The sequence below is a fragment of the Danio aesculapii genome, chromosome 13, assembly GCF_903798145.1.
Source record: "Danio aesculapii chromosome 13, fDanAes4.1, whole genome shotgun sequence".
Lineage (NCBI taxonomy): Eukaryota > Metazoa > Chordata > Actinopteri > Cypriniformes > Danionidae > Danio > Danio aesculapii.
Window position 1 is genome coordinate 7999437 of NC_079447.1, and position 26820 is coordinate 8026256.

Consider the following 26820-nt stretch of genomic DNA (forward strand, 5'->3'; position numbering starts at 1 on the left):
AAAGTGCACCTATTTTACCCCTTTTTCAAGATTTAAGATGCGTCTCCAGAATGTGTCTGTAAAGTTTCAGCTCAAAACACCCATCAGATTATTTATAATACCTTTCAGAATATAAGAATATTCTGCTCTGAACACCATGTAGCTGTTTTTGTCGCCTTTAATGCTAGTTATTCTCGCCCACCTTTCCCACATGCCTGTCAAAGTGTGCTTCAATCTCCGCCTCAGCTGCGTCAGATAAACAGCACAGTGACAGACATGAAGAAAGCAGATCTCATGTAATGTTTGTGAGAAATACTACAGTACGAACTTTCCCAATTATTATTTGATGTATTCGTTGTGGAGGGAATTCAAGTCTTTCTGCAACGATGAGTCACTCACAGTGTCGTTACAAAGTTCACACACAGCACGCGCATTTTAACTTTGCACTGTTTTTGCATGGCAAATGTTACAGGAGACACATTAATACCCACTGCTGTATAGATATCCAACACAATCTCACGGCAATTCGTAACTTTTTGATTTGGTGTCTAATTCATATGAATTCGTACGATCTAATTCGTACAATTTAGTACGATTTGCTCATCCCCCAATGATGGTTAGGTTTAGGGGTGGGGTTAAGGTGCCACGCCTCCTTTTTAAAATCGTACAATTTCGTACGACTGAACTCGTACGAATTCATTCGAATTAGCCACTAAACTGACAAAACGGAAAATACTTACATTTTCTCGTGAGATCAGGCTGGGATAGCCGTTATATTAATGTAAAAAATAAATGTAAGTGACCACTAAATAATTATACCACTTTAAATTTGTTCAGAGCATCAGAGCGTGTCACGTGTTTTCCATAGTCCGGGTAACAAATAGGTTAGTCAGACTAGCAGAGCGAAGAGGATACCTGTTTCTGTGTAGATCATGAAGATGAGTAGCGGTTTATGAAGAAAGGAGGCTTAACCCTGCTTAATTTATATCCTAGAACCCTTTGCTAAAGCGGAGCGAGGTATGTGGCGTTGATTATTTAAGCCATATGAGTTTGTTTGTATGTATATGTTAATCGTGAGCTCTGCCTTTTTATTAGTTGTTTCAAACTGTCTTCATATACCTCATCGTTTAGTTTTCATATATCTCTCTGTACATTGTATCTTTATTTGTCATATTTTCCTGTATACGAGTTGTATCTATTGATTTTTGTTGCTTCTTTGTGTAGTTTCACGGTGCTACGCAACGAAGGTTTAATGGCTCTCGTCTATGAGCAAAATAAAGAAAGAAGCACCCGTCAGAAAGTCTCTGTCTCGTTCATGGATGCCAAAGGGCAGTTATAATAAACCTTATTTAAAGTCCACAAACCGTGATTGAAGCATCTTCTTTTATAATTGTACTGACATGCGGCTGTGGTGATAAAGATGGTAAAATCGCTGTAATTCATTACAAACATGCACTGTTTTAAAAACATTTTAAACTTGTAAAACTCATTCTTGATCACATTTGATGATGATTGATGATCACAGAGAGCTGAACAGATCTTTTAATCCCAGTTGCTTTGCGCACGTCCTGTCTTGTTGATATGATTATACGTGTCACTGGAGACATGTTAATACGCAGCTGTCAATTAAATTGGTGGGCGGGGAAACTGCACTTCTACATCATGTTGCGGTGGGCCTCAAAATGGAGGGATTTGGATACTATTTTAACGTCAGAAAATTAAAAAAAGGGACTTGTGGTCTTTTTATCACCCCAATATGACTGTGGACACACTATACCTACACACAGTTCTGTCAAAACAGCTTCCAAACAATGATTTATATCATAGGTGCAGTTTAATAACGTAAGTGGCCATCAGAGGAACGTAAATAAAATATACAAAACTTATTATGTATAATAAACTTATATATATATATATATATATATATATATATATATATATATAGATATATATATATATATATATATAGATATAGATATAGATAGATATAATATATAATAATTCTAATATATATATATATATATATATATATATATATATATATATATATATATATAAAATAATTTGGTCATACTTTATTTTAGGGTACAATACACAATATTAATCCAGTAAATCTATTAGCAAAGTAAAATAAAATCGGTTCTATTGTTTTTTTTTGTTTTTTTTGTTTGTTTTTTTGTACAAATAAAAGATTTAAAAGGTAGGATTAGTGAGAAACTCTATCAAAGGAAGAATGCCAACATTAGAAAGCCTTAAAGTTGAATTTCGTAGTATTTTTCTACCACAGAATTTCATTCTCATTTATTTTTTAGGAATTTTTAGGAACCACTTCAGAGTGAGTAAATGGTGAGTTTTGGGGTGAACTGTCCCTTTAATAACATTATAAGAGTGAGTAAATGGTGAATTTTGGGTGTGAACTGTCTCTTTAATAACATTATAAGTGGACATAAGAGGAAAGTAAATAAAATGTACATAACTTATTATATATAAGAATTAGGTCACACTTTATTTTAAGGTACAATTCACAATATTAACCCACCAAATCTAATAGCAAATAACATAAAATCGATTCTATTGTTTAAGTTTTTTTCTACAAATATAAGATTTAAAAGATAGGATTAGTGAGAAACTCTATCAAAGGAAGACTCTCAATATTAGAAACGCCTTAATGTTGTTACTTTAACAGGGTTTTTTTTTCTATTACATAACTTTTTTAGCTTTTCAATGTTTGGAACCACTTCAGAGGGAGTAAATGGTGAATAAGTGTTCATTTTGGGGCGAACTGTCCCTTTAATTACTTTATTTACGTTAACATTATTATATTAAGTGGACATCAGGTAGTAAATAAAATATATAACTTCATATTTATATAATAATTTGGTCACACTTTATTTTAAGGTACAATTCACGCTAATATTAATCTATTAACTAACTTCATACCTCCTTATTAACAGTAAGGTTGTATGTGGGTTTAGATATTAGGGATGTATTAGGGATGTGTTAATATCTTAATAATAGGTACAGTATGTAAGCCGGTAGTCAATACTGTGAATGCTCACTCAAACTAAAATGGTACAAATAATTTAAATCAGTTTATCAAAGTTGTAATAAATAACTTAAATGTAAATAATAAAAAAATATAATAATAAGCTTAAGGTGTGCATTGCAGTTATATATATCTTGAAATTAATATTAGACTACACAGTGCAGGTTATGTATACATAACTACGTGTCTGTTTATATCCTCAATTAGGCAGTTAAATAAATATGTGTGTGTCTGTGCGTGCGTGTGTGTGTGTGAACTATAAGACTGAAACCTATTCTGCATGACACATATATCTCAGTTCTCACACTCCTACAAGCTGCAGTTGCATCAAATCCTGTCACACGCACACAAACGTGTAGGCGCTTTCATTTCAAAGTCAAGGGTCTCTTCCTGCCCTTTAACACCTCTCGCAATTCTCATCAGAACACCTCAGCCCATTTTCTCTCTCATCTCCTCCCTAATTTCCACTCCATCCTCCAGAATAATCTCTAATAAAGCCTTCAGACTGTTAAAGACCCGGCTGAAATTCCTCACAGTTGCGTTTCAGTTTCATTAGTTTGGCACGGGGGAATACGCTCCTAAATCACGCTCTTAACACAAAGTGCGCTCTTTCTTTTGTCCTATAAACTCTGAGCATTGGATTTCAGAACTTTCCAGTTGCATCTAGCCAGCGGAGAGCAGGACAGCTCGGTTAGATGCATGTTTGCTTGCAGTAGTCGAACGTACGTCGCATCAATCTGGGTCAGAAAGGTTTTTTGGTTTGGATTACAACTAGGTCAACCAAAACCAAACCAAACACCAAACCGCTCATATGCAGGTGCATGCACACTTCAATGCAGTAGCACTGACATGAACACTGGCAGCAGAAACGTTTAGAAGCACCTACTCATTCTTCATTATGACTGTTTTACGCTTTTTGAAGATGAATAAAGTCATCAAGTTGATTTAAAAAGTGCCCACATCCAAAAACACGCACAGTTGAAGGCAAAATGATTAGCCCTTGTGTCAAATTTAAACACTTTTTCAAATATTTCCCAAGGGATGTTCGGCACAACAGATTTTTTAACATAATAGGATTATATAGTCTGTGCATGATGACAGCGTATAATATTTTGGGGGTTTTTTTGTGGGGTTTTTTGTGTTGTTTTTTTGCAAGATGCTAGTATTCAGCTTAAAGTGTAATTTAACAGCTTAAGCAATTAGGTTAATTAGTTATGTTAAAGGCAAAACATTGGACAACTGATTTGTTCTGTATACAATAGAAAACACATAAATAAATAAATAAATAAATAAATAAATAAATAAATAAATAAATACGTACATACATACATACATTCATTCATACATACATTCATACATACATACCTTCATACATACATACATACATTCATACATACACACATACATACATTCATACATACATACATACATACATTCTTACATACATACATACATACATACCTTCATACATACATACATACATTCATACATACATACATACATACATTCTTACATACATACATACATACATACATTCATACATACATACATACATACATTCTTACATACATACATACATACATACCTTCATACATACATACATACATTCATACATACATACATACATACATTCTTACATACATACATACATACATACCTTCATACATACATACATACATTCATACATACATACATACATACATTCTTACATACATACATACATACATACCTTCATACATACATACATACATTCATACATACATACATACATACATTGTTACATACATACATACATACATACATACATACCTTCATACATACATACATACATTCATACATACATACATACATACATTCATACATACATACATGCATACATACATACATACATACATACATACATACATACATTCATACATACATACATACATACATACATACATACATACATACATACATACATACATACATACATACATACATACATACATACATACATACATACATACATACATACATACATACATACATTCATACATACATACATACATACATACATACATACATACATACATTCATACATACATACATACATACATACATACATACATACATACATACATACATACATACATACATACATACATACATACATACATACATACATACATACATACATACATACATACATACATTCATACATACATACATACATACATTCTTACATACATACATACATACATACCTTCATACATACATACATACATTCATACATACATACATACATACATTCTTACATACATACATACATACATACCTTCATACATACATACATACATTCATACATACATACATACATACATTGTTACATACATACATACATACATACATACATACCTTCATACATACATACATACATTCATACATACATACATACATACATTCATACATACATACATACATGCATACATACATACATACATACATACATACATACATACATTCATACATACATACATACATACATACATACATACATACATACATACATACATACATACGTACATACATACGTACATACATACATACATACATACATACATACATACATACATACATACATACATACATACATACATACATGCATGCATACATATATGCATACAATTAGGGGCTAATAATATTGACCATGTAATAATATTGACCAAATTAAAAATATAAATATTCTAGCCAAAAAGATTTTAAGTTTACAAGTTTTACATTGATGTTAATATTAAACAAAGGGTATTTGACATAACATATAATAGTTGAGTGTGTGTGCAACAAATGGAGGGAGAAAGAAACGACCGAGGAACCAGAACCGAATGAACTAATACAAAAGCTGAATCTCGGTGTTGTATATGTATATCACGCGACCTACTCACTCCTACAACCTCTCCGAGGTATCACTCAAATACATCAGTTAACTGGACAAGTTCACAAACAAACACATTGCACTTTCAGATCTCAAAACTTTAGACAAGAGAATTAAACTCAAGCAAAACACATTCTCTCAGACTAGCCCACGCAAGAGAGACTGTCCTTACAGAGACGGAAAGATGGAAAGATATAGAGAGAGAGATCGTCATTGCAGTTTGTGCTCGGATTTTAAACGCTACGCCGACCAGCGATTGGTGGCGCAAACCCAGCGTCAGTGGCCAACGTCATCAGCACAAAATGCGGATCCTCCAATGCCGTTCGTACCTGTAACACACGCATGAAACGACACACCCACATACAAACAAACGCACACACATATCCAAAATATGTGGACGCTTATGTCTAAAGCAACATAGACTGATTCTGAAAACGTAGCCCTATATACATTTCTGGAGATCGCGAGTTATGTAGCCAGAGATACTGCATTTCATATTTAAAACAACGCTACTGGGTGGAATGATACCAGCTGACAGCTTACCTCCATGTGGATGGCTTTCCCACTGTTACGTTTGTCCAGTGGCTTGCCATGTAAGTTGGAGGGTTGAAAACGCAGAGCGAAGTTGACCGCAATGATGGGCTTTGAGTCCGGCAAAGAACAATTTCAGAAAGAAGGTAAAACAAAAGCCAAATTATAAAGTAAGCAAGTAAATAGCAGGGTGAGAGTGTGGTAAGATCTAAAAACATAGTAAAAATCAGGCTGCCACAGGGGGTTTTCTTTTTCTGGATTGCTTTTGAAAAAACTGTCAGTTGGGTTTGGGGAAGTGGGTGGGCGCTGGTCAATCGGTACTTTTGAAAACACTATTGGTTGGGTTTAGGGAAGGGGAATGGTGGGGGAATTTTGGTCGGTTGGTCAGTCAGTCAGTCGACAGTGGCCTCGGGTGGATTTACGTGAGAAGAGCAGGCATGAATGGCACTCGCAAGAGAAATTTAATTTGAAAAAGCATACAAAGCGACCACTGGTGGATTCGCAAAAACTGCAAAACAAACGTAGCTCCTACATATTTGGTGCTCTCCAGAAATGTATATAGGGGTACATAATCAAAATGAGCCTGTGCTAGTCCAAAGCGATATACAATTACTGAAGCATTCAGCGATTCAACAAGAAGAGGCAATACACACAACAAGTGCTAACTATACAAAGGACCTGTTTGTGCTCAGAGAATTAAGTGCTAGAGTAAGGAGAGGGGAATGTGTTTTAATAGAGAGAGAAGAGTGTTTCTACAGGTGGTTTGACAAGCCCACTCACCTGTGTGAAACTCACTTCACAAAGGTTAAGATTTTACCCTGAAAAAGAAAGCATATACAGTTGAAGTCTGAATTATTAGACTCCTTGTATATTTTTTTCCCAATGTCTGTTTAACGGAGAGAAGATTTTTTTCTACACGTTTATAAACATAAGAGTTTTAATAATAAATTCTAATAACTAATTTATTTTATCTTTGCCATGATGACAGGATATAATATTTCACTATAGTTCTCAAGATGCTAGTATTCAGCTTAAAGTGATATTTAAAGGCTTAACTAGGTTAATTAGGCAAGTTAGGGTAATTAGGCAAGTTACTAATTGTTTGTTAGACAATCCAAAAAAATATTGCTTAAGGGGGATAATAATTTTGACCCTAAAATGTTTTTTTAAAAAATTAAAAACTGCTTTTATTCTAGCCGAAATAAAACAAATAAGACTTTCTCCAGAAGAAAAAATATTATAGGAAATACTGTGAAAAATTCCTTGCTCTGTTCAACATCATTTGGAAAATATTAACCATCACTCCTCCTCACTGAAAAAAGTGAAAAAGCACATGTGTGCACTGTTACACGCTCTTTTCGTGCTCTTTTTCTGCATTAAACCTGCACAGGAAAAGCAAAGAGGGTGTAACATCACAGACAGAAAACACACAAAGCGGTGACTGCCTGTGGCTCAAGTATTGTCTGATGGATATGGGCACTATTGAAGGGTCTTCCTTGTCTCACCTGCTCCAACTTGCCCTGGAGAATGAATCAAGGATCAGAGATAATAATAAAAAAGACTCTTTATTCCCTCACCGATGGCACCAGTGGAATTGTTTATAGGGATTTAGCTTGAAACGCACTGAGAAAACGCTGTAACAGGGTCACAATAATGACGGATCATGGCTAAACCGCTACAACGTTGAATATGTTTTCATTTAATTTGTCGATAATCATATAAATATGAGTAGCTTTCAAGTACTTGTCAAATAGGTTAACATTTCTTCAAGGCCTAATTTTGGGTTTGATTAAAGGAGGCATGTTATTGTTGCTGAAGATATGTAGAAATGAATTGAACGGTTATTATTCTTAATAACATCAACACACAATGTAAATTCTGGAAAAATTCTCAGTTTCTCTAGATTTAAGATTTGGAATTATGTGATTGATTAAAACATTACTTTGGTTTTTATTGCGAACTACTGACAAAAATTAATCAAAAATGTTGCCATTCATTCATTCATTTTCCTTTGGCTTGGTCTTTGATTTCCAGCAAATGTTTTACACAGCGGATGGCCTTCCAGCCGCAACCCAGTACTGGGAAACACCAATACACTCTCACAGTCATACACTACAACCAATTTAGTTCATTCATTCACCTTTAGTACATGTCTTTGGACTGTGGGGGTAACCGGAGCACCGGAGGAAACCTGCAAAACATGCAAAATCCACACAGAATTGCCAACTGGCCCAGCCAGGACTCGAACTAGTGACCTTCTTGCTGTAAAGCAACAGTGCTAACCACTGAGCCATCATGCCATCCCCAATTTTTTTTTTTTTAAATTAAAGACGCCATGTTACCAGACATGTTTATATAGATTTTTTAGACAACACAATAACGATGTTTTAACTTCAGAAGAATAAAGAACTCAACATTTGCTCGAATAACAAAAGAAAACGTTTGTTATTAAGACCATTTGTGCTTTTTTCTAAAAAATAACATGCTTTAAATGACAATGACTACATGGACATCAGTAATCAAATTATTTGCCTTAATCTAAATAAGACAATAATATGATTAAGGTGTTTACAAGAGTTGCTAGTTTGGACTTACCTATTTAAGGTAAGTGGTTGCAAACAATTTATATGGGCTGGATTTAAACAAACAAATTAAGTTGAACGTTACTAAATTTAATTTGTTTGTTTGAATTCAGCCTTTATAAATAGTTTGCAAACACTTACCTTAAATATTTTGTAAATCTAATGAATCGTATTTTTCAGTGCACAATATCGATGTTTTTAAAACATTTTTTAAAGACACCCCAATACCAGACATGTTTTTATAGACAACACAATGCCAATGTTTTAACTTCAGAAGAGTAAAGAACTCAACATTTGCTCGAATAACAAAAGAAAGCATTTGTTATTCTGACCAATTCAGCAAAATAATATACTTTAAATGACAATGACTATGTTTACATGGACATCAGTAAACAAATGATTTGCCTTAACCTGAATAAGACAATAATATGAGCAAGGTGTTTACATGAGTTGCTTTTTGAATGCTCTTTCATGATCCCGTTTTATATGCTATAGCCCGTAGATCGATTAACGCTATTGTATCACCACATTATCCACATTTCCTCTGGAGTTTCATGTAATTTCGGGTGTTTAATTTTTAATTTGTTGACTGCAGTTTGGCACTTTCACTTTCATTCAGGAACATTTTATGCATGCTCCCCATTACGAATGAGATATTGGATGCAAGTATAAACTGCTGGAAGAGTGTAGTTTTAATGGATGCCGAATGGGGAAAAAAACCTCCGCATTTTGCAATGCAGGTGGTCCTTGACTGACTCTGTAGATGCGGAGAATAGTGTCAAACTGCCGTGTGCGTATAGACTATCCTGTCTCCAAATGTGGCGGAAATCCTACACAACGGTAATAGTTTGATTGCGGTGTTTACATGTCAGTACTTTACTTCAATAATTTCACTAAAATAGGCACACTCCTCATTATTCAATTTCTGTTTAGTTCGATTATGACTGTAGTCAGATTTAGATCATCAAAAAATGCTGTTTACATGGTAGACTCTTAATCAGAGTATTGTCTTAATTGCATTAAAATCAGATTATTGGTGTACATATAAACATACTCAATGTTTTATTTTAAGACCCACAGTATAAAATATGCTGGGTTCAACACAATCCCCTAATGTCGTCCCAATTCATATCGATTAAGTTAACTTAATGGTTTCTACAGCTTTAAGTTGATGACATAAAACACTTAAGTTGTCCCAAAAAAACTCAAAAGTTGTGTTGTTTCAGCTCATTTTAAATAAGTAATTTGAACAAAGAGCAAACATAATGTTTTTGCGTGCAGGATAAAATAAGTATGAATATTTTACTCAAATACACACTTAACAAATCCAGTAAAAATGGAGAATTATTCATGCAAGCTCTTAATATTTTCCATATCCGAGGTATAAGATGTAAGACCAAATATTTTGGCATTTTTCCAAATGTTCAACCCTGTATGTTTACATTCACTTAAGACATAACCGACAGTATTTACATTAAAACCTCGCCAAGACTGGCCTTTTTGACCGCATTTACACACATGATGCTCTCCGAAAGCAGCTGTCTATCATAGCAAATTGAGCTGAATGCTACTACTAGTGCTTTTTTCAACAATATTGGCTCGCTAAACCCAAGAACTTTTGATATCCTTAATATTTGGTCTGCAAAAACAAAAATCTCAGAAGCAGAGCGCAGTGTTTTTGAGGTTGAATGCAGGCTCTGTTCAGGATTTCAGTTTACCGCCCAACACACTTCACTGGCACAAACCCACTTCCTGTCATGGGCCGACAGGATTGGTCACGCACGGCTCTGACATCACAACAACTCTCGGATGGACAGAGAGCGAGTGTTCGAAAAAAGGGAAAACAGGTGCAGCGATCAAGAGCAGATGTAGAAACGTCTCCAGCGTTCGTTATTACCGAAGCACACTTTCATATGAGGCCTCGGTTTCCACACCTGACGTATACGCAAACTCACTCCCACCAACTGCCAACTGCAGCCGAGGAGAGAGAGAAAGGCAGGTGGAGCCATGCCTTATTCAACATATCGGCTCGTATAAAACTGCTTTGCAAGGCATTTTGAGAGCCGCCGAACAAATTCAGATATCTCACATCCTCAGATGGGGATGCAAATGCTTGTTTGCATTTTGGGAGACCTGGGTTTTTTTGTGTGTGTGTGTTTACAAAGATACTGAGTTGACATACATTGGTTGCAGGATCTGATGAAATCTGTTTTTTATTACAATTAATTGTTTCAGGTTTAATAACTTTGTTTTATTTGATTATTATTGGTTAAAATACAGGTTAGTGATGAAAATTAACGTGTCTAATTAGTTTTTGTGTGTTAATAAGATAGAGTTGACATACATTGGTTGCAGGATCCAGTGAAATCCATTTTTCTTTTTCATTTAATCTTTTTTTAGGTTTAATAGCTTTGCTTTATTTTAATATTATTGGTTAAAATACTGGCTAGTGATAGAAATTAACATGTCTAATTAGGTTTTGTGTGTGTGTGTTTGTTTACGAGATACTGGGTTGACATACATTGGTTGCAGAATCCAATGAAATTAGTTTTTTTTTATTATTTAATCATTTCAGGTTTAATAGTTTTGTCTAATTAACATTTTATTGGTTAAAATACTAGTTAGTGAAAAAAATGTACATGTCTAATTAGTTTTTGTGAGTGTGTGTGTGTTAATAAGATACAGAGTTGGCATTCAATGGTTGCGGGATCCAATTAAATCAGTTTTTTTATTATTATTTAATCATTTCAGATTTAATAGTTTTGTTTGATTTTAATATTTTTGGTTAAAATACTGGATAGTGATAGAAATTAACATGTCTAATTAATTTTGTGTGCGTGTGTGTGTGTGTGTGTGTGTGTGTGTTTATAAGATACAGAGTTGACATACATTGGTTGCAGGATTCAATGAAATCCATTTTTCTTTTTCATTTAATCATCTCAGGTTTAAAAGTTTTGTTTATTTTAATATTATTGGTTAAAATACAGGTTAGTGATGAAAAATAACATAATTAGTTTTTGCATGTGTGTGTGTGTTTAGAAGAGTTGACATACATTGGTTGCAGAATCCAATGAAATCTGTTTTTTTATATTACTTAATCTTTTCAGGTTTAATAGTTTTGTTTAATTTTTAATATTATTGGTTAAAATACAAGTTAGTGAAATTTTTTTTACGTGTGTAATTAGTTTGTGTGTGTGTTTACAAGATAAAAAATTGACACTTTGGTTGCAGAATCCAATGAAATCAGTTTTTTTATATTATTTAATCTTTTCAGGTTTAATAGCTTTGTTTAATTTTTAATATTATTGGTTAAAATAATGGTTAGTGATAAAAAAATTTATGTTTAATTAGTTTTGTGTGTGTGCATGTGCATATGCATATGTGTTTTTGTGACATCAGGACACAAATCTGTATATTGGCATTGGGTATTACAAGAAGGTGGTGAATTATGTGGACATTGCTGATGTCCTCATTTCTTCAAAAGCTTATAATTTTTTTTAGAAAGTAAATCTGTACACAGTTTCCTGTGAGGGTTGGTTTTAGGGGTAGGGTGGGGTTAGGGCAAGTCAAAATACAGTTTGTACAGTATAGAAACAATGGAAAAATATTATGTCCCCACAAATCACAAATACAAACATGTGTTTGGTGTGTGTGTGTTTCCAAGATACAGAGTTGACATACTTTGGTTCATTCAATTTATTTTTGGCTTAGTCCCTTTATTAATCTGGGGTTGCCACAGCGGAATGAACCACCAACTTAGCTGCAACTCGGGGCTCAAACCAATGGCCTTCTTGCTTTTGAGGTGATTGTGTAATTTTGATTTTTATTGGTTAAAATACAGATCAGTATTAAGATAGTCTTCTTAAAACATAAACTAATTAATCATTTAATCATGAGGTGAATTTAATTTATCTACAGTTTGTTAAGAGTTAAACAAAAATATTTTTTTTTACATGCATGGATCAATTTCTGTGTAATTATTCCTTAATGTTTTATTATTATTATTATTATTATTATTATTATTATTATTATTATTATTATTATTATTACTGTTATTATTATTATTAATGTAATTATTATTAGTAGTATTATAATTATTAATTTGAAAGCATTACTGTTCTATAATAATATATTTCTGTCTCAATTGGCTCAGTGTTTAGTACTGTTGCTCGAGTTCCAGCTGGGTTAGTTGGCATTTCTGTGTGAAGTTGTTTCCCAGTACTGGGTTGCAGCTGGAAGGGCATCCGCTGTGTAAATCATATGCTGGCGGTTCATTCCGCTGTGGCGACCCCTGATGACTAAAGGGACTAAGCCAAAGGGAAATGAATTAATAATTTTTTAATTAATATTATTATTATTATTATCATAATTATTATTAGTAGTAGTCTTATAATTATTTATTTAAAAGCATTACTGTTTAATAGTAATATAAATTACAATTATACGTTTTATTTATTTATTTGTGTATTTATTTAATTATTTTTATGGGTTGTTTTGTTGTTTTGTAAGTTTTGATGGGCATATGGTATGATGATAGTTTCTCAGCAATGGAAATATGGTTTACATAAATCAAAGAAATGTATTCAGTTACTTAAGTATATTTGAATTGTACTATAACTTTTTAGTGCATTATAATTGGCTGTAAATGGAACATTAAAGCTAATTAATCTGTGGTAGATCATTTTAGCCCAAAATGTATAAGTATGCACATTATTTCTGCAAAATTGCTTTAAGAAACAAATTAAAGTAATTACACTGGAACATTATGTGAGCATTACAAAGCTCTGTAAATGCATCTCTTATTGCGTGTTTGTTTAATATTTCGGCCAATTACATTTGAGATATTTTTTAGTTACCGTTAAGACTCCTTTTAACACATTATTTATTAGTTTTGTTCAATCTAACTCAAGATAGGCAAAGACATTTTTCACAAATCCAGCAAGATCCTGTTTATTTTTTAACATCACCAAACCTCCTTTAATTAGTCTTGCTAAAGCACAGTTTACTCTCAGTCTGCGCGGATCAATTTCACAATGTTATCAAGTGCCTATCAGCCCCATTTATAGACACCCGTGCAAATATTTACAATGTGCCCGCCGCGACACGTCTGGCCCTCCACAGCGAAGCGCCGAGATTCAGCCCTGCCCAAATGCTAAAAGAGCCTGTGTTCTGCCTGTCCAAAGGGGGAACATATGTTTCTTTCTTTTCATCGTGAGAGAGAGAGAATGAAGAGAGGGAGGAAAGGAAGGAAGCAGGGCGTATCAGTCCGTTGATCAGTGCGAGTATGAGAGCTGAAAGTGTGCTGAGAGGGCCTCTGTGTACACATGTGCAGAAAGTATGGACTCGAATGAACGATGACGATGGCTAAGCTGCTTATATTGCTGCCGATTTATTTTTGCAACTGTTAGTGAGCTGCAGTCGGATGGGTTTACACCAGGGTTGCCAGATTTTGACGAGAAAACTAGCATAATGATAAAAGTAACCCAATGGCAAGGGCCAGACAGAATCTGTGGATATTTTTGGCTATGTGCGGATATGTCCCCACAAATCACAAATACAAACGTGTGGGTGTGTGTGTTTCCAAGATACAGAGTTGACATACTTTGGTTCATTCATTTTATTTTTGGCTTAGTCCCTTTATTAATCTGGGGTTGCCACAGTGGAATGAACCTCCAACTTAGCTGCAACTCGTCACCGCGAAACACACATTCACACTCATTCACACTCATACACTACATTTAGCTTACCCAATTCACCTGTACCACATGTTTTTGGGCTTGTGGGGGAAACCGGAGCACCCGGAGGAAACCCACGCCTACACGGGGAGAACATGCAAACTCCACACAGAAATGCCAACTGACCCAGCCGGGGCTCAAACCAATGGCCTTCTTGCTTTTGAGACGATAAAATACAGATCAGTATTAAGATTAGTCTTCTTAAAACATAAACTAATTAATCATTTAATCATGAGGTGAATTTAATTTATCTACAGTTTGTTAAGAGTTAAACAAAAATATATTTTTACATGCATGGATCAATATTTGTGTAATTATTCCTTAATGTTTTATTATTATTATTATTATTATTATTATTACAGTTATTATTATTATTATTATTATTATTATTATTATTATTATTATTATTATTATTATTGTTATTATTATTATTATTACTGTTGTTATTATTATTATTATTATTATTACAGTTATTATTATTATTATTATTATTATTATTATTATTATTATTATTATTATTATTATTATTATTATTACTGTTATTATTATTATTATTATTATTATTATTATTATTATTATTATTATTATTACTGTTGTTATTATTATTATTATTATTATTATTACTGTTATTATTATTATTAATATTATTATTATTACTGTTATTATTATTATTACTGTTATTATTATTATTAATATTATTATTATTACTGTTATTATTATTATTAATGTAATTATTATTAGTAGTATTATAATTATTAATTTAAAAGCATTACTGTTCTATAATAATATATTTCTGTCTCAATTGGCTCAGTGGTTAGTACTGTTGCTCGAGTCCCGGCTGGGTTAACCCAATGGAAAGGGCCAGACATGCGGATATTTTTGGCTATTTCTACACAGAATTTTGTAAAAAATAATCTGCGGATTTATGCGGAATGATTTTGGGAGTATCATAGCTAAAAACTTATTATATGAAATAAAAAATGATACTTTTTTAACTTTTATTTAATGTTTACAATGCAAATCTAATTAGTTACTTGTTTTGTAAACAATAACCATTTAACCAATTACCACTTATTTGGTAAACAAAGCAAGTCTTTTATATAATGTATTTACTGAAAGATATATAGAAAATATTACTTTACAAGCTGTATTGTGATTAAATCAAATGAGCATTTTCATATTAGTCAATAATATTACTGAAATTAACTTATAAACTGAATAAATATACATTTATACAAGAAAAACAAGAAAAAATTCTCAATGATGGGCTAAAAATCTGTGAAAATCTGGATCAAAACTAGCCTAATAATATCCAATCACAAAATATGTCACTGACCATTAATAAAATACAAAATTTATATCATAAAATATGTAATGTGCATAAACCTTGATAATAATTGTAAAATGAGATAGTTTTAAAAACCTAAAATAAACATTAAAGATATGAATTAAACTGTAAATTGACTGGCTTTCCCATGTAGATTACATCAATGGGGAGTCCAGTCAATCTGTTACCATATAAACGTAAACAGCCACGTACACTGTAGCTGCGCCCGAAATCACAAACTTCCATACTATATAGTATGCTGAAATCAGTATTCCTCTGTATTTATTTGTTAATCTTAATTGATGTAATCTACATAGGAATCTACATAGGAAAAGCCAGTCAATTTGCAGTTTAATTCATATCTTTAATGTTTATTTTAGATTTTTAAAACTATCTCATTTTACAATTATTATCAAGGTTTATGCACATTACATATTTTATGATATAAATTTTGTATTTTACTAATGGTCAGTGACATATATTGGATATTATTAGGCTAGTTTTGATCTAGATTTTCACAGATTTTTAGCCCATCATTGAGTATTTTTTTACTTGTATACATTTATATTTATTTAGTTTTTAAGTTAATTTCAGAAATATTATTGACTAATATGAAAATGCTCATTTGATTCATTCACAATACAGCTTGTAAAGTAATATTTTCTATATATATCTTTCAGTATATACATTATACACAAACATCCATACTATATAGCATGCTAAAATCAGTATTCCTCTGTATTTATTTGTTTATAAATAACACAATATAAATATACCAATATCTGATTAGCAGTCTGTACTTTTGTGACTTCAAAATTAGTTTTTGAGCAAAAACTTTGTGTTTCAAAGTATTTAAGAATTATATTCTTTATTTTAAGAGGTTTTATATCAGGTTTATCATACAGTTGTGTTTAATATTCATTCCAGACCATTTCCTCATGATGCCTGTGTGTATGTGTGTGTATGATGAGAGGGATCCACTCTAATTAGTGTGTCTGTATGTGTGTGTGTGTGTGTCCTGTGGTTATGATATCATTCTCACAAAAAGTCGACATTCCTGTCTAAGTGCCCCCTTACCTATGAAATATTCATTCCTCCATAATAGTTCAGACAGGGTGAATGTAGACAGGGCAGATGTAGGGTTTGACCCCACAACCATCCAGGAGACACACTGCTAACGCTAGTCTGTATGACTTTACAACCGCATTAGGAAGATATACAGTATGTCACACTGAAAGACTTCAGCTTTAACACAAAACACTTAGTAAAAGTGAATGAAAAGTGTCTTAGCATAATTTACTGTGCAATTTGTTACAGCAATCGAGATGTCAGGAGCTTTGCAATTTTGAGGGGTTTGTTTGTTATGCATTGGAAGGAGTGCAAGTAATAAAAACAAACCAAAACTACACAGAAATAACTATTTATCAATTCAATCGAATGAGAGAGGGAGACAATGTGTGGAAGCAAATGGATAAACTCACAGAAATATTACCCCAGGGGTAAAACAAAAAAAAAAAACATGGAGTGATGTATTGCCCTTGGGCGAAAGAGAGGGCGAGAACACACAAAATCCATATCAGAGCGTCTGTTATCCCTCTATATCTGAATAAAATATTCAAATACAGCCATTACTCCACATTAAAAACCACAAAATGTTCGCATGTTCCTCACACACACCACTGATAGTCACATTAAACTCATCCATTAGAGCCGACCAGACTACACGCATGATGTGTGTGTGTGTGTAATGGCTATTGAAATGGAATGGCAACTTATTGTCTGTGATAAACACCCACACACACACACACTCAAGGTTTTTCTTGGTGATTTCCTCTGTGGATCATCAAGCATTACGTGAGTCATGACTGAGTACACAGCTCTGTCTGAAATTCTTAAGCTCTTTTCCAGACCCTTTTTTTGCTCAATATTTGTGTACTTTTACGCTTATTAAAACATGATGTTGTTAGCTTTGTGAAATGCTGATGTCAAACATTATTGAAATCATTTGTGAGTGTGCTCGTCTGGCTATGCGACATTGCTTTAGTTTGGTTCCAGTGTATTTTAGAGTGTGTGTTTTTATGTGCCTATACAGTTGAAGTCATGATTATTAAACCCCCTGATTTATTTTTACCCCAATTTTAGTTTAAAAGAGAGAAGATTTTATATTATTTTATATTTGCCCTGATGACAGTAAATAATATTTGACTAGATATTTTTCAAGACACTTCTATACAGCTTAAAGTGACATTTAAAGGCTTAACTAGGTTAATTAGATAAACTAGGCAGGTTAGGGTTATTAGGCAAGTCATTGAATACCGATGGTTTGTTCTGTAGACTATCGAAAATAAAAAAAGCTTAAAGGGGCTAATCATTTTGACCCTAAAATGGCTTTTAAAAAGTTAAAAACTGCTTTTATTCTAGCCGAAATAAAGCAAATAAGACTTTCTCCAGAAGAAAAAACATTATCAGACATACTGTGAAAATTTCCTTGCTCTATTAAACATCATTTGGGAAATATTTAAAAGTATTTAAAATATTTAATATAAAAAAAGGAAAAAATAAATTAAAAGGGGGGCTAATAATTCTGACTTCAACTGTATGTCTAAATTAAATTATGCTTTTTAATAAATGTGACCCAAAGATAGTATAAATGTTACAGTAACGTTATTGTTAACTAAATAATAATTATTAAGTAAACTACTTTTGGTGATTTTTAATGCAGAATCCATCTATTTGAAAGCATCACCTGCATTTTTCGCCAATCATCATCAGTTATGTTGTTGTCCCACCCCTACACACCCACACATGCCAACAATCATCAGTCACGTGCTCCACACACACCAGAGCAGGCCAACAGAGACTAAGATTGCAAATTCTTCATTCATTCAATTCTCTTCAGCTTGGTTCTTTATTTATCAGGAGTTGCCACAGCGGAATGAACCGCCAACTATTCCGGCATATGTTTTTTACACAACGGATGGCCTTCCAGCCACAGCCCAGCACTGGAAAACACCCATACACTCGCATTCACCCATACAAACACAGGTCGAATATGGAAACTCCACACAGAACAAAACTGGGCCAGCCGGGACATGAACCAGTGACCTTCTTGCTGTGAAGCGACAGTGCTAACTACTGAGCCACCGTGCAAATTATATATTTAATTAAGTAATTCTGTTAGTAACGCCGTTTATTTATAATGCCGTTATACCCATCACTGATCATGATATATATCGTTATCAGGATTTGAGATGACTTATTTGGTGATGATCATGAGATATTTGACAAATCCGCAAGCCTTAACCTGCACTTTTTTCCACCTCTCCGCAGGTCACCGTGTGAAGCCTGACGACCCTCACAAGCAATTCTCCGACCGTCTGAGTGACATCGAACGTTTCCAGAGGGCCAGCCTGAGGATGAACCCTGGAAACGGGACCGCCCGGCCCCACCAATCCCATTACAACACCTCCAGCACCACACAGATCCCAGGTGCGTGTCTTGTCCCGGGATGCCCTACAAATGCTGTGTATGTGTTGTGTTTGAGTCAGACGTCACAACAACTCGCAAGTCGACGTCTGGAATCTAGCAAGCCCTCTCGATTTCGGCTCCCACGTCAGTGTGTGTGATAGTGGGCGAGGATGCGTTCTCAGATGCATGTAAAAGACCTTTGAGCATGATGTCTGCTAGCAAAACAGCAAAACTCTCACACTCTCAGAGGCACGTATGCAGTTTGCTTACAGTCTATTTTCTCTCCCGCTCGCTCAAATAGACACACACACACACACACCCAGGCAGATTTCACACCCCACCCTCATATATGTGTGTGTGTGTTGCTGAAATGCGCTTCTTTTATTCTTTCTTGTTTGCTCACTGTTTCTGAAGCGTACACTGAATCACTCGCATTTCGAAAGAACTCAATCTGGTGTGTGTTTACGGTCATCTGAGCAGTCCTGACTCATGTTTCAATCAGAAAGCTGTCCCAATTCATCACAATGCATTGTGTGCTCAAACTTCTAGTGTATAAATTTTTTTATACTGATATTTTGTCCTACAAAATTGGTGTATGATAGCCTAAACGCCTCCAGTACATAATCGAGAACATTAAATTAGGGTTTCCAAAGTGAACATGTCCAATAACACTAAAACTACTGACACATACACGTTCCGCAAAAAAAAGTGATTGACAGGTGGTAATTTGTGTGTAACTTATCTTTATTTATTTATGATTTGGTTATGGGTAAAATAAAGATGCGGGTCAGGTGGTTGAAACGGTAGGCTACAAATAATTAATCCATTAGGAATTAATTCATTATTCATAAATAATTAATTCACCACCGCCTACGACGACAATGCCATCGTCTATCGCGATGTTTCATATTAGACATCATACAATGCCAAATTGGTCGACATCGCCCAACCCTATTACCCATGCTTCTATACAGAGAACTCCACCAATCAGATAGTTGTATTGAGCAAAGTGCACAAAAATAGATGCCCCGCCCACTTCACCTAAACGAGTCGAGATAACTCCTTCCTATACACACACACACATATATATATATATATATATATATATATATATATATATATATATATATATATATATATATATATATATATATATATATATATATATATATATATATACGTATATACATATTTTTTTTATTACTCTATTGAAGCAGTTAAGTAAACTGTTTTGTCTGAGTTTCATATCAGACTTTGCTTCAAAATAAACATTGAAATGTTGTGATTCTCCTTTTAGCTGGTTGGCTCGGTTTATGTCTTACAGCGCTTCAACAAAGACTTTTTTATAATCCCTATGGAAAAAATGAATGGGAAAAATACTGCTGGAGGCAGCATTGCTGAAGAACTGGAAGGGCTCCAGTGTACTCTTTAAACGGTGACAGTTGAATGCATCGAGTCTCCAGTGTTGTGCGCTTTGTTTTTCTGGTTATTTAAGTGCCTATTCGGTTAATTTAGGTCTGGATTCAAAATTGCCGCCATATCCTCATTCACTATTCCCTACATTAGTCCACTAATTCAATTCAGTTCAATTCATGTTTATTTATAAAGTCCTCATACAATGTAGATTGTGTCAAAGCAGCTTAACATAGAAGTTCTAGTAATCTGAAACTGTGGCAGTCCAGTTTTCAGAGTTGACTAATACTAATTTTCCCTAATAGAGTCTGCTTATAGAGGTGAATGAAAATGAATAAGTGAATTGGAGCACTGGAAAGGATGTCACTTTGTTTGTACTTTGCTGCTTGATAAAAATAAGATAAAATCATTGATCAGATCGTGTGATAGTTATTTAACACTTAACAAGCTGTACGTTAGTAATGAAGCAAAGTAGCTTTATTTCTGTAATGAGTATAAATGTAAATTTAACAATTAAAAAATAATAAATTCAGATACTTACACCAATAGACAACATGTGGGAAGAAGGTGCATTATGGGTATTCTCTTGCTGTTTAGTGTACATCAGTTTTAAATTCATTATTGCAGTGCATTGTAGGATTGATGGAGTGCACTTCAGAATGTCTACTACCATTTCGGACACCACTACAAATGTGCTATTTAGGGGTATAAGGGATGGTTTTAGATAAGTGATGTTTTATAAACAAATTTGGGGAGGAGCACGCGCAGAAGTTTCAGTATCAAATATGTCATTGACAATTATTCTATTATCCAATCAGTTCTTGACCAAACCCCTATATATACCAAAGCTGTCTTACCTGCAGCATCTTACGACTTTAGCATCCCTCCACCACCCCGTCACCTCACCTCTTAAGCATTACAATCCCGGGGGGATCGTTCTGGGGCCGGGCTAGATACTTCGCTCGAATCCCAATTCCTCTCTTTTTCCTGATAAGAGGAATAACTTGAGTTTGGGTGTCTTCCCCGAGCTCAGAGCCCTCTCCCCGGACAGCACGCCAAATACGCTTTATTCTGAAACTATTGTAAGTGTGAACTCGTGAAAGCCTTTATTTTTGTGATATTAAGTGAACACACTGCACAATGTGTTTAAGTAGTAGTAAGTAGTAGTAAACTTTATTGTTCTTGATGGGAAATTGTAATATGAGCTTCACTATATTGCTGCAGACATACCATAAAAATAAACAATAAAAACAATACAAAATACAGGGGTAACACTTTATTTTGATGGTCCATTTGAGTATTAGTAGACTGTCTGCTTAATACCTGTTATTACTTCTCCTTCAACAGACATTTAACTGACTATAAGAAACTTAGCAAGTACATGTCAACTTACACTAGCCCTAACCACAACCCTAACAGTCTACTTATAATCTAATGAGAATTAGTTGGCATGTTGATGCAGTGTTACTTAAATTCAACAAACTGGCCATCAAAATAAAGTGTGACCAAATACAGTAGTTACAATAAAGTATAATGATAATTAAGATGAACTCTTGTGAAATAAACCCACTGAAACAGGCTGCAAATGATCTCTTATATCCGTTCAACCTACACTTAGGCACTCTATATCTCCTAATGTTGTGGAAAAAAGATTCTGGTCTGCAAAATATTGTCTAAGTTTCTAAGTCAAAGGTTTCAAAAAATAGCAAAGTCTGAGATCTCCGAAGTCTTTAGGCGAAGCAGTTTATTGTTACAGCATCAGTAACAACAGAGACAGGTCGTTCGAGTGTCTGATGAGTACAGGCTAGCGCACAGTTTAAATACACTTCTTTGTCTTATCACTCCACCTCCATTAACTTCTCCACCAATAGGATTTCATATCTCCCAGGTGCTCCCTACCCATAGCCAGTTGAGTAATTTCTTTACCACCAATAGAATCTCAGGTTTTTTAGGGATCCTATCTATGACCATTTAAAGCAGGCATGGGCAAACTCGATCCTCGAGGGCCGGTGTCCCTGCAGAGTTTTGCTCCAACACTAATCAAACACACCTGAACACCCTAATTAGTGTCTTCAAGATCACTAGAAAGCTACAAGCAGGTGTGTTTGATTAGGGTTGGTGCAAAACTATGCAGGACACCGGCCCTCGAGGATCGAGTTTGCCCATCCCTGATTTAAAGTCTTTCAGCCCTACTTCAAATGTGGCAATTCAGCAAAAACAATGCTTAGCAATATATCTTGTTTACTGTACCTTGAGCTGTCAACTGTAAGCTCAGCTGAAGTTCACGGGCAGTTTTAGGGTCATCACATTTTGGAAGTCATTGCAACTGAAAGCGGCCGCATGTCTGAGTGTGCAGATGAAACAGAACGCAAGTGCCCTTATGATCTTACTTCAATTCATCTACTCTCATTGTGGTATTTAATAGATAGATACATAATAATAATACAGAAAATCACTCAAATAAGCATATAAATGAGAGAAGACAGAGAAATTCATCAAGACACAATGAATTCCCCATCACTACCAGAGGGAAGCAATTCATAATGTGGAAACAAAAATTGAGTTGGATCATTCAGAATCCTTTCCCCCTGATTAAAGACACAATTCTCATATATATATAGAGAGAGAGGATTAAAATATTCAACATGCAACAATTTTCCACTTTTTATTTATACAGAAAATACAACATAAAATTGAAAGTAACTATGCAAATTGGCATGCACCTAAACTGCCATGGTTGCTTATCTGAGATCAAGGCTTTCAAAAGTTCATTAGGGTCACAAACCTATTCATTTATTCTTGACTCTTGAACTCGGATACTGTTTGTAAGCTGGACACTCGGTGAAATGTTGTATATCAGACATTAGATATGTTTAGATTGGCTCTGATTTTGTCATTTGGTTAAACAGTTTTGCCTTTTTTGTTCATTCTTGTTTGCTTACAGCATCTGTAGTGTAGGCAGAATCGCTCATATTTTGTAAAAACTCAAACAGAGTTGGCGTGTGTTTACGATTATCTAAGCAGTCGTGGCTCGTGATCTATCCAAAAGTGAGAAAGACTAAATACTCCCAGTGGTCATATCAAGACCCGCTGTAAAGCTTTCATCTTTCTGTTATTGTTTTGGCCTTGTGTTGAATCTATAAGTTGAATTAAACCTACACATTTTATTTACATTGCTACTGTTTTATTGACAACTCTGATACCATGATATATAGATGTGTTAAAAGGGATCTATTATGCAAAACTCACTTTTATAAGGGGTTGTGTGCCAACAATCTGTGAATATTACAAGCTTCTAATGGTAAACGTTTATTAATTTTATTTTTTATAGTCGCATTTGATAACAACAGTCTGCAGAAACACTTTGATTGGCATTCTCCCTTTGACATCTCCCTTTGTGTCATCAAAGGGGAAAGCCCCGCCCATTAGTGACCAACTCTCCCTCATTAGCATTGGACGTTAGTCTCATTTTTTAAATCTGCCACCATGCTGACACACAGGCATTTCAAACGCGCGGTGGCGTTTGAAGGCATGAGACGCAGAGCACAGATGCTCTTGACACTGGAGGTCATAAATAATATAATAACACTAATACTGAATCGGTTAAGGCATTTTAGAATGACCAAAATAACATTTCAGATGTTTTACAGTGTTAAGCCCCTTGTTTGTCCATTCACACACATTTTTATCATCACATGATCTCCTATAACAAAATCACATGACTTTTTTAATGCACATACTGGAATTTGTTCTGTAAAAGTGTTTCCTTCGTAGATTATGTGCATCTTTTCTTATTGAATAAAAAGTTTATCCTACTTAGTTATGCACATACGTTTTTATATCCGCATTTTTTAAATGAATGCGCATCTTGGCGTTTATATCAACTGTTTTTTTATGCACAAACCCAAAATGCGCATAAAAATAGGCGGGTGGAAACGTAGCTATTGTAAACAATATGAGATAATGTGCTTCAGATGCAGGGGGGGCTGTATGAGATCATATGTTCATATAATTATTAATCACCTGTTTCTAAATGGTCGGTCTCTAAAAGTGAGGGGGACAGATCCCCCCGTCCCCCCCGGTTGCTACGACCCTGTTCAGATGTATTATGACTTGATTTTATAACCCATATGACCACCGCTTTGTTCTTTGTTTTTATTTTTTATTCCCCTGTCCCTTTTTTTCGAAATAAAAAAAGTAAAAAAAAAAAAAGAAGCATAATAGGTCCCATATAATAAAACATTATTATTTGTTTTGTATTTAAAAGTCTGATAATGTTTGTTCCAAATTTCACAGAAATTAACTATATTATAACTATTTTATTTATTTATTATTATTCAGAAAAAATGAAAGTGGGTTAAAATAGCAAATCTTCGGTTATTATTTTAAAAAATCAGGGTTATTTCACCCAAATGGTAATCTCTAAACTCTTCTGAAGTTAAAAGATTAGTATTGTGGGAGAGACAACATGGCGGCGCATTGATCGGATGTACCTATTCACGCTCCTGCAGAAATTCCCTTTCAAACAGCCACAAACTGAACAAAAATATAGCTACCAAACCACTATAACGTCAAACAATAAAATGACATTGCGTACAACAAAGAAGATTAGTATTGTGTTGTCTTAAAAATGAATATACATGGCAGCTTTTTATTATTTTATGCAACATGTTTAACAACAAATAAACACTTTTTATTTGTTTGGAAGAAATGTCAGCAGCTTTTACAGATTGAATCAAAAACTACATTTTACGCGAACACATAATCAGGCACAAAATACAGAATTCTTTAAAGTGACCCCAACATCAGGCAGATTTGTCAACACATACAGGTATGTAATTATGTCGTCTGGCTGGTCATGATGTAATGGTCAACAGGAACCCTTCCTAATGCAGCTGCTTTCGTAACCTTCATTATTTGTGAGCGGTTTATCCACCGTAAGCTGCTGAATTAGAGTGTTTGGATGCTGTTTTTTAGCTTGAGGTTTTTCGTCAATTCCTTCATCAGTTTGACCTGATTTCTGAATGCATTCCTCCATAATCAAAACCTTTTACTCATCTAGAGAGATTCACAGTTATCGCATCAGGGGTCTCAGTTATTAATTTGGTATACGTACAAAATAGGGCCAGAAATGTGTACATACGACAATTCCCAGGCAAACTTTGTGATGTATATTAAAAAAAACTCTTACGTAAACATGTTTAGCAGTAAATATTGACTAAATTAAACCGCTATAAAGCACCATATGAGCCATAATCATGAATAAATACACACACACATATATATATTTATTTATTTATTCTAGTGTACGTTCACTTTTAGAAAGGTGTCTATGCAAATATTACAAATCAGACCGCAGGAGAGGATGAACTACAACTAGTATCTCTCTGCAGGTGGATTAGGAGAGGAATTATGTTTTCATGAAGCTGTCAGAAACATACAACACACAGACACACACACACACACACACACACACATCTGTAGCAGACATAACACATTAACAGAGCTTTAGCTGTCGGGAGTCTGCGTGTCTATCACTGCTGTAGGCCTGCGTCTGTATGTGTATGTGTGTGTGTGCGTGTGTGTGTGTGTGTGATACATCAAAACCTTACTGTTATGTCTGATATTAACATAGTTATCTCTCACCTTAAGGCACTGTCTCGCAAACTTCATCTTTATATCTGAAACTTTACACACACACACACACACACGCACACACACACACACACACACTCATTCTGTGCGGTATGAGGTTTGCAGACAGACATGTGTAAGATAGACTTGTTTAATCAGATTTATTACCTTCATCTTAGGATAATTAGATG

The 26820-nt window shown here is 34.2% G+C and overlaps 1 protein-coding gene across 1 annotated transcript in view; it reads left to right on the forward strand.

Annotated features, from left to right (window-relative positions):
* Nucleotides 1-26820, forward strand: part of runx3 (RUNX family transcription factor 3) — a 131794-nt gene that overhangs the window by 80888 nt on the left and 24086 nt on the right. Inside the window, exon 6 of the mRNA XM_056470341.1 lies at nt 19445-19603. Within this exon, the coding sequence (XP_056326316.1) occupies nt 19445-19603 (159 nt within the window). The remainder of the gene's footprint in view (nt 1-19444; nt 19604-26820) is intronic.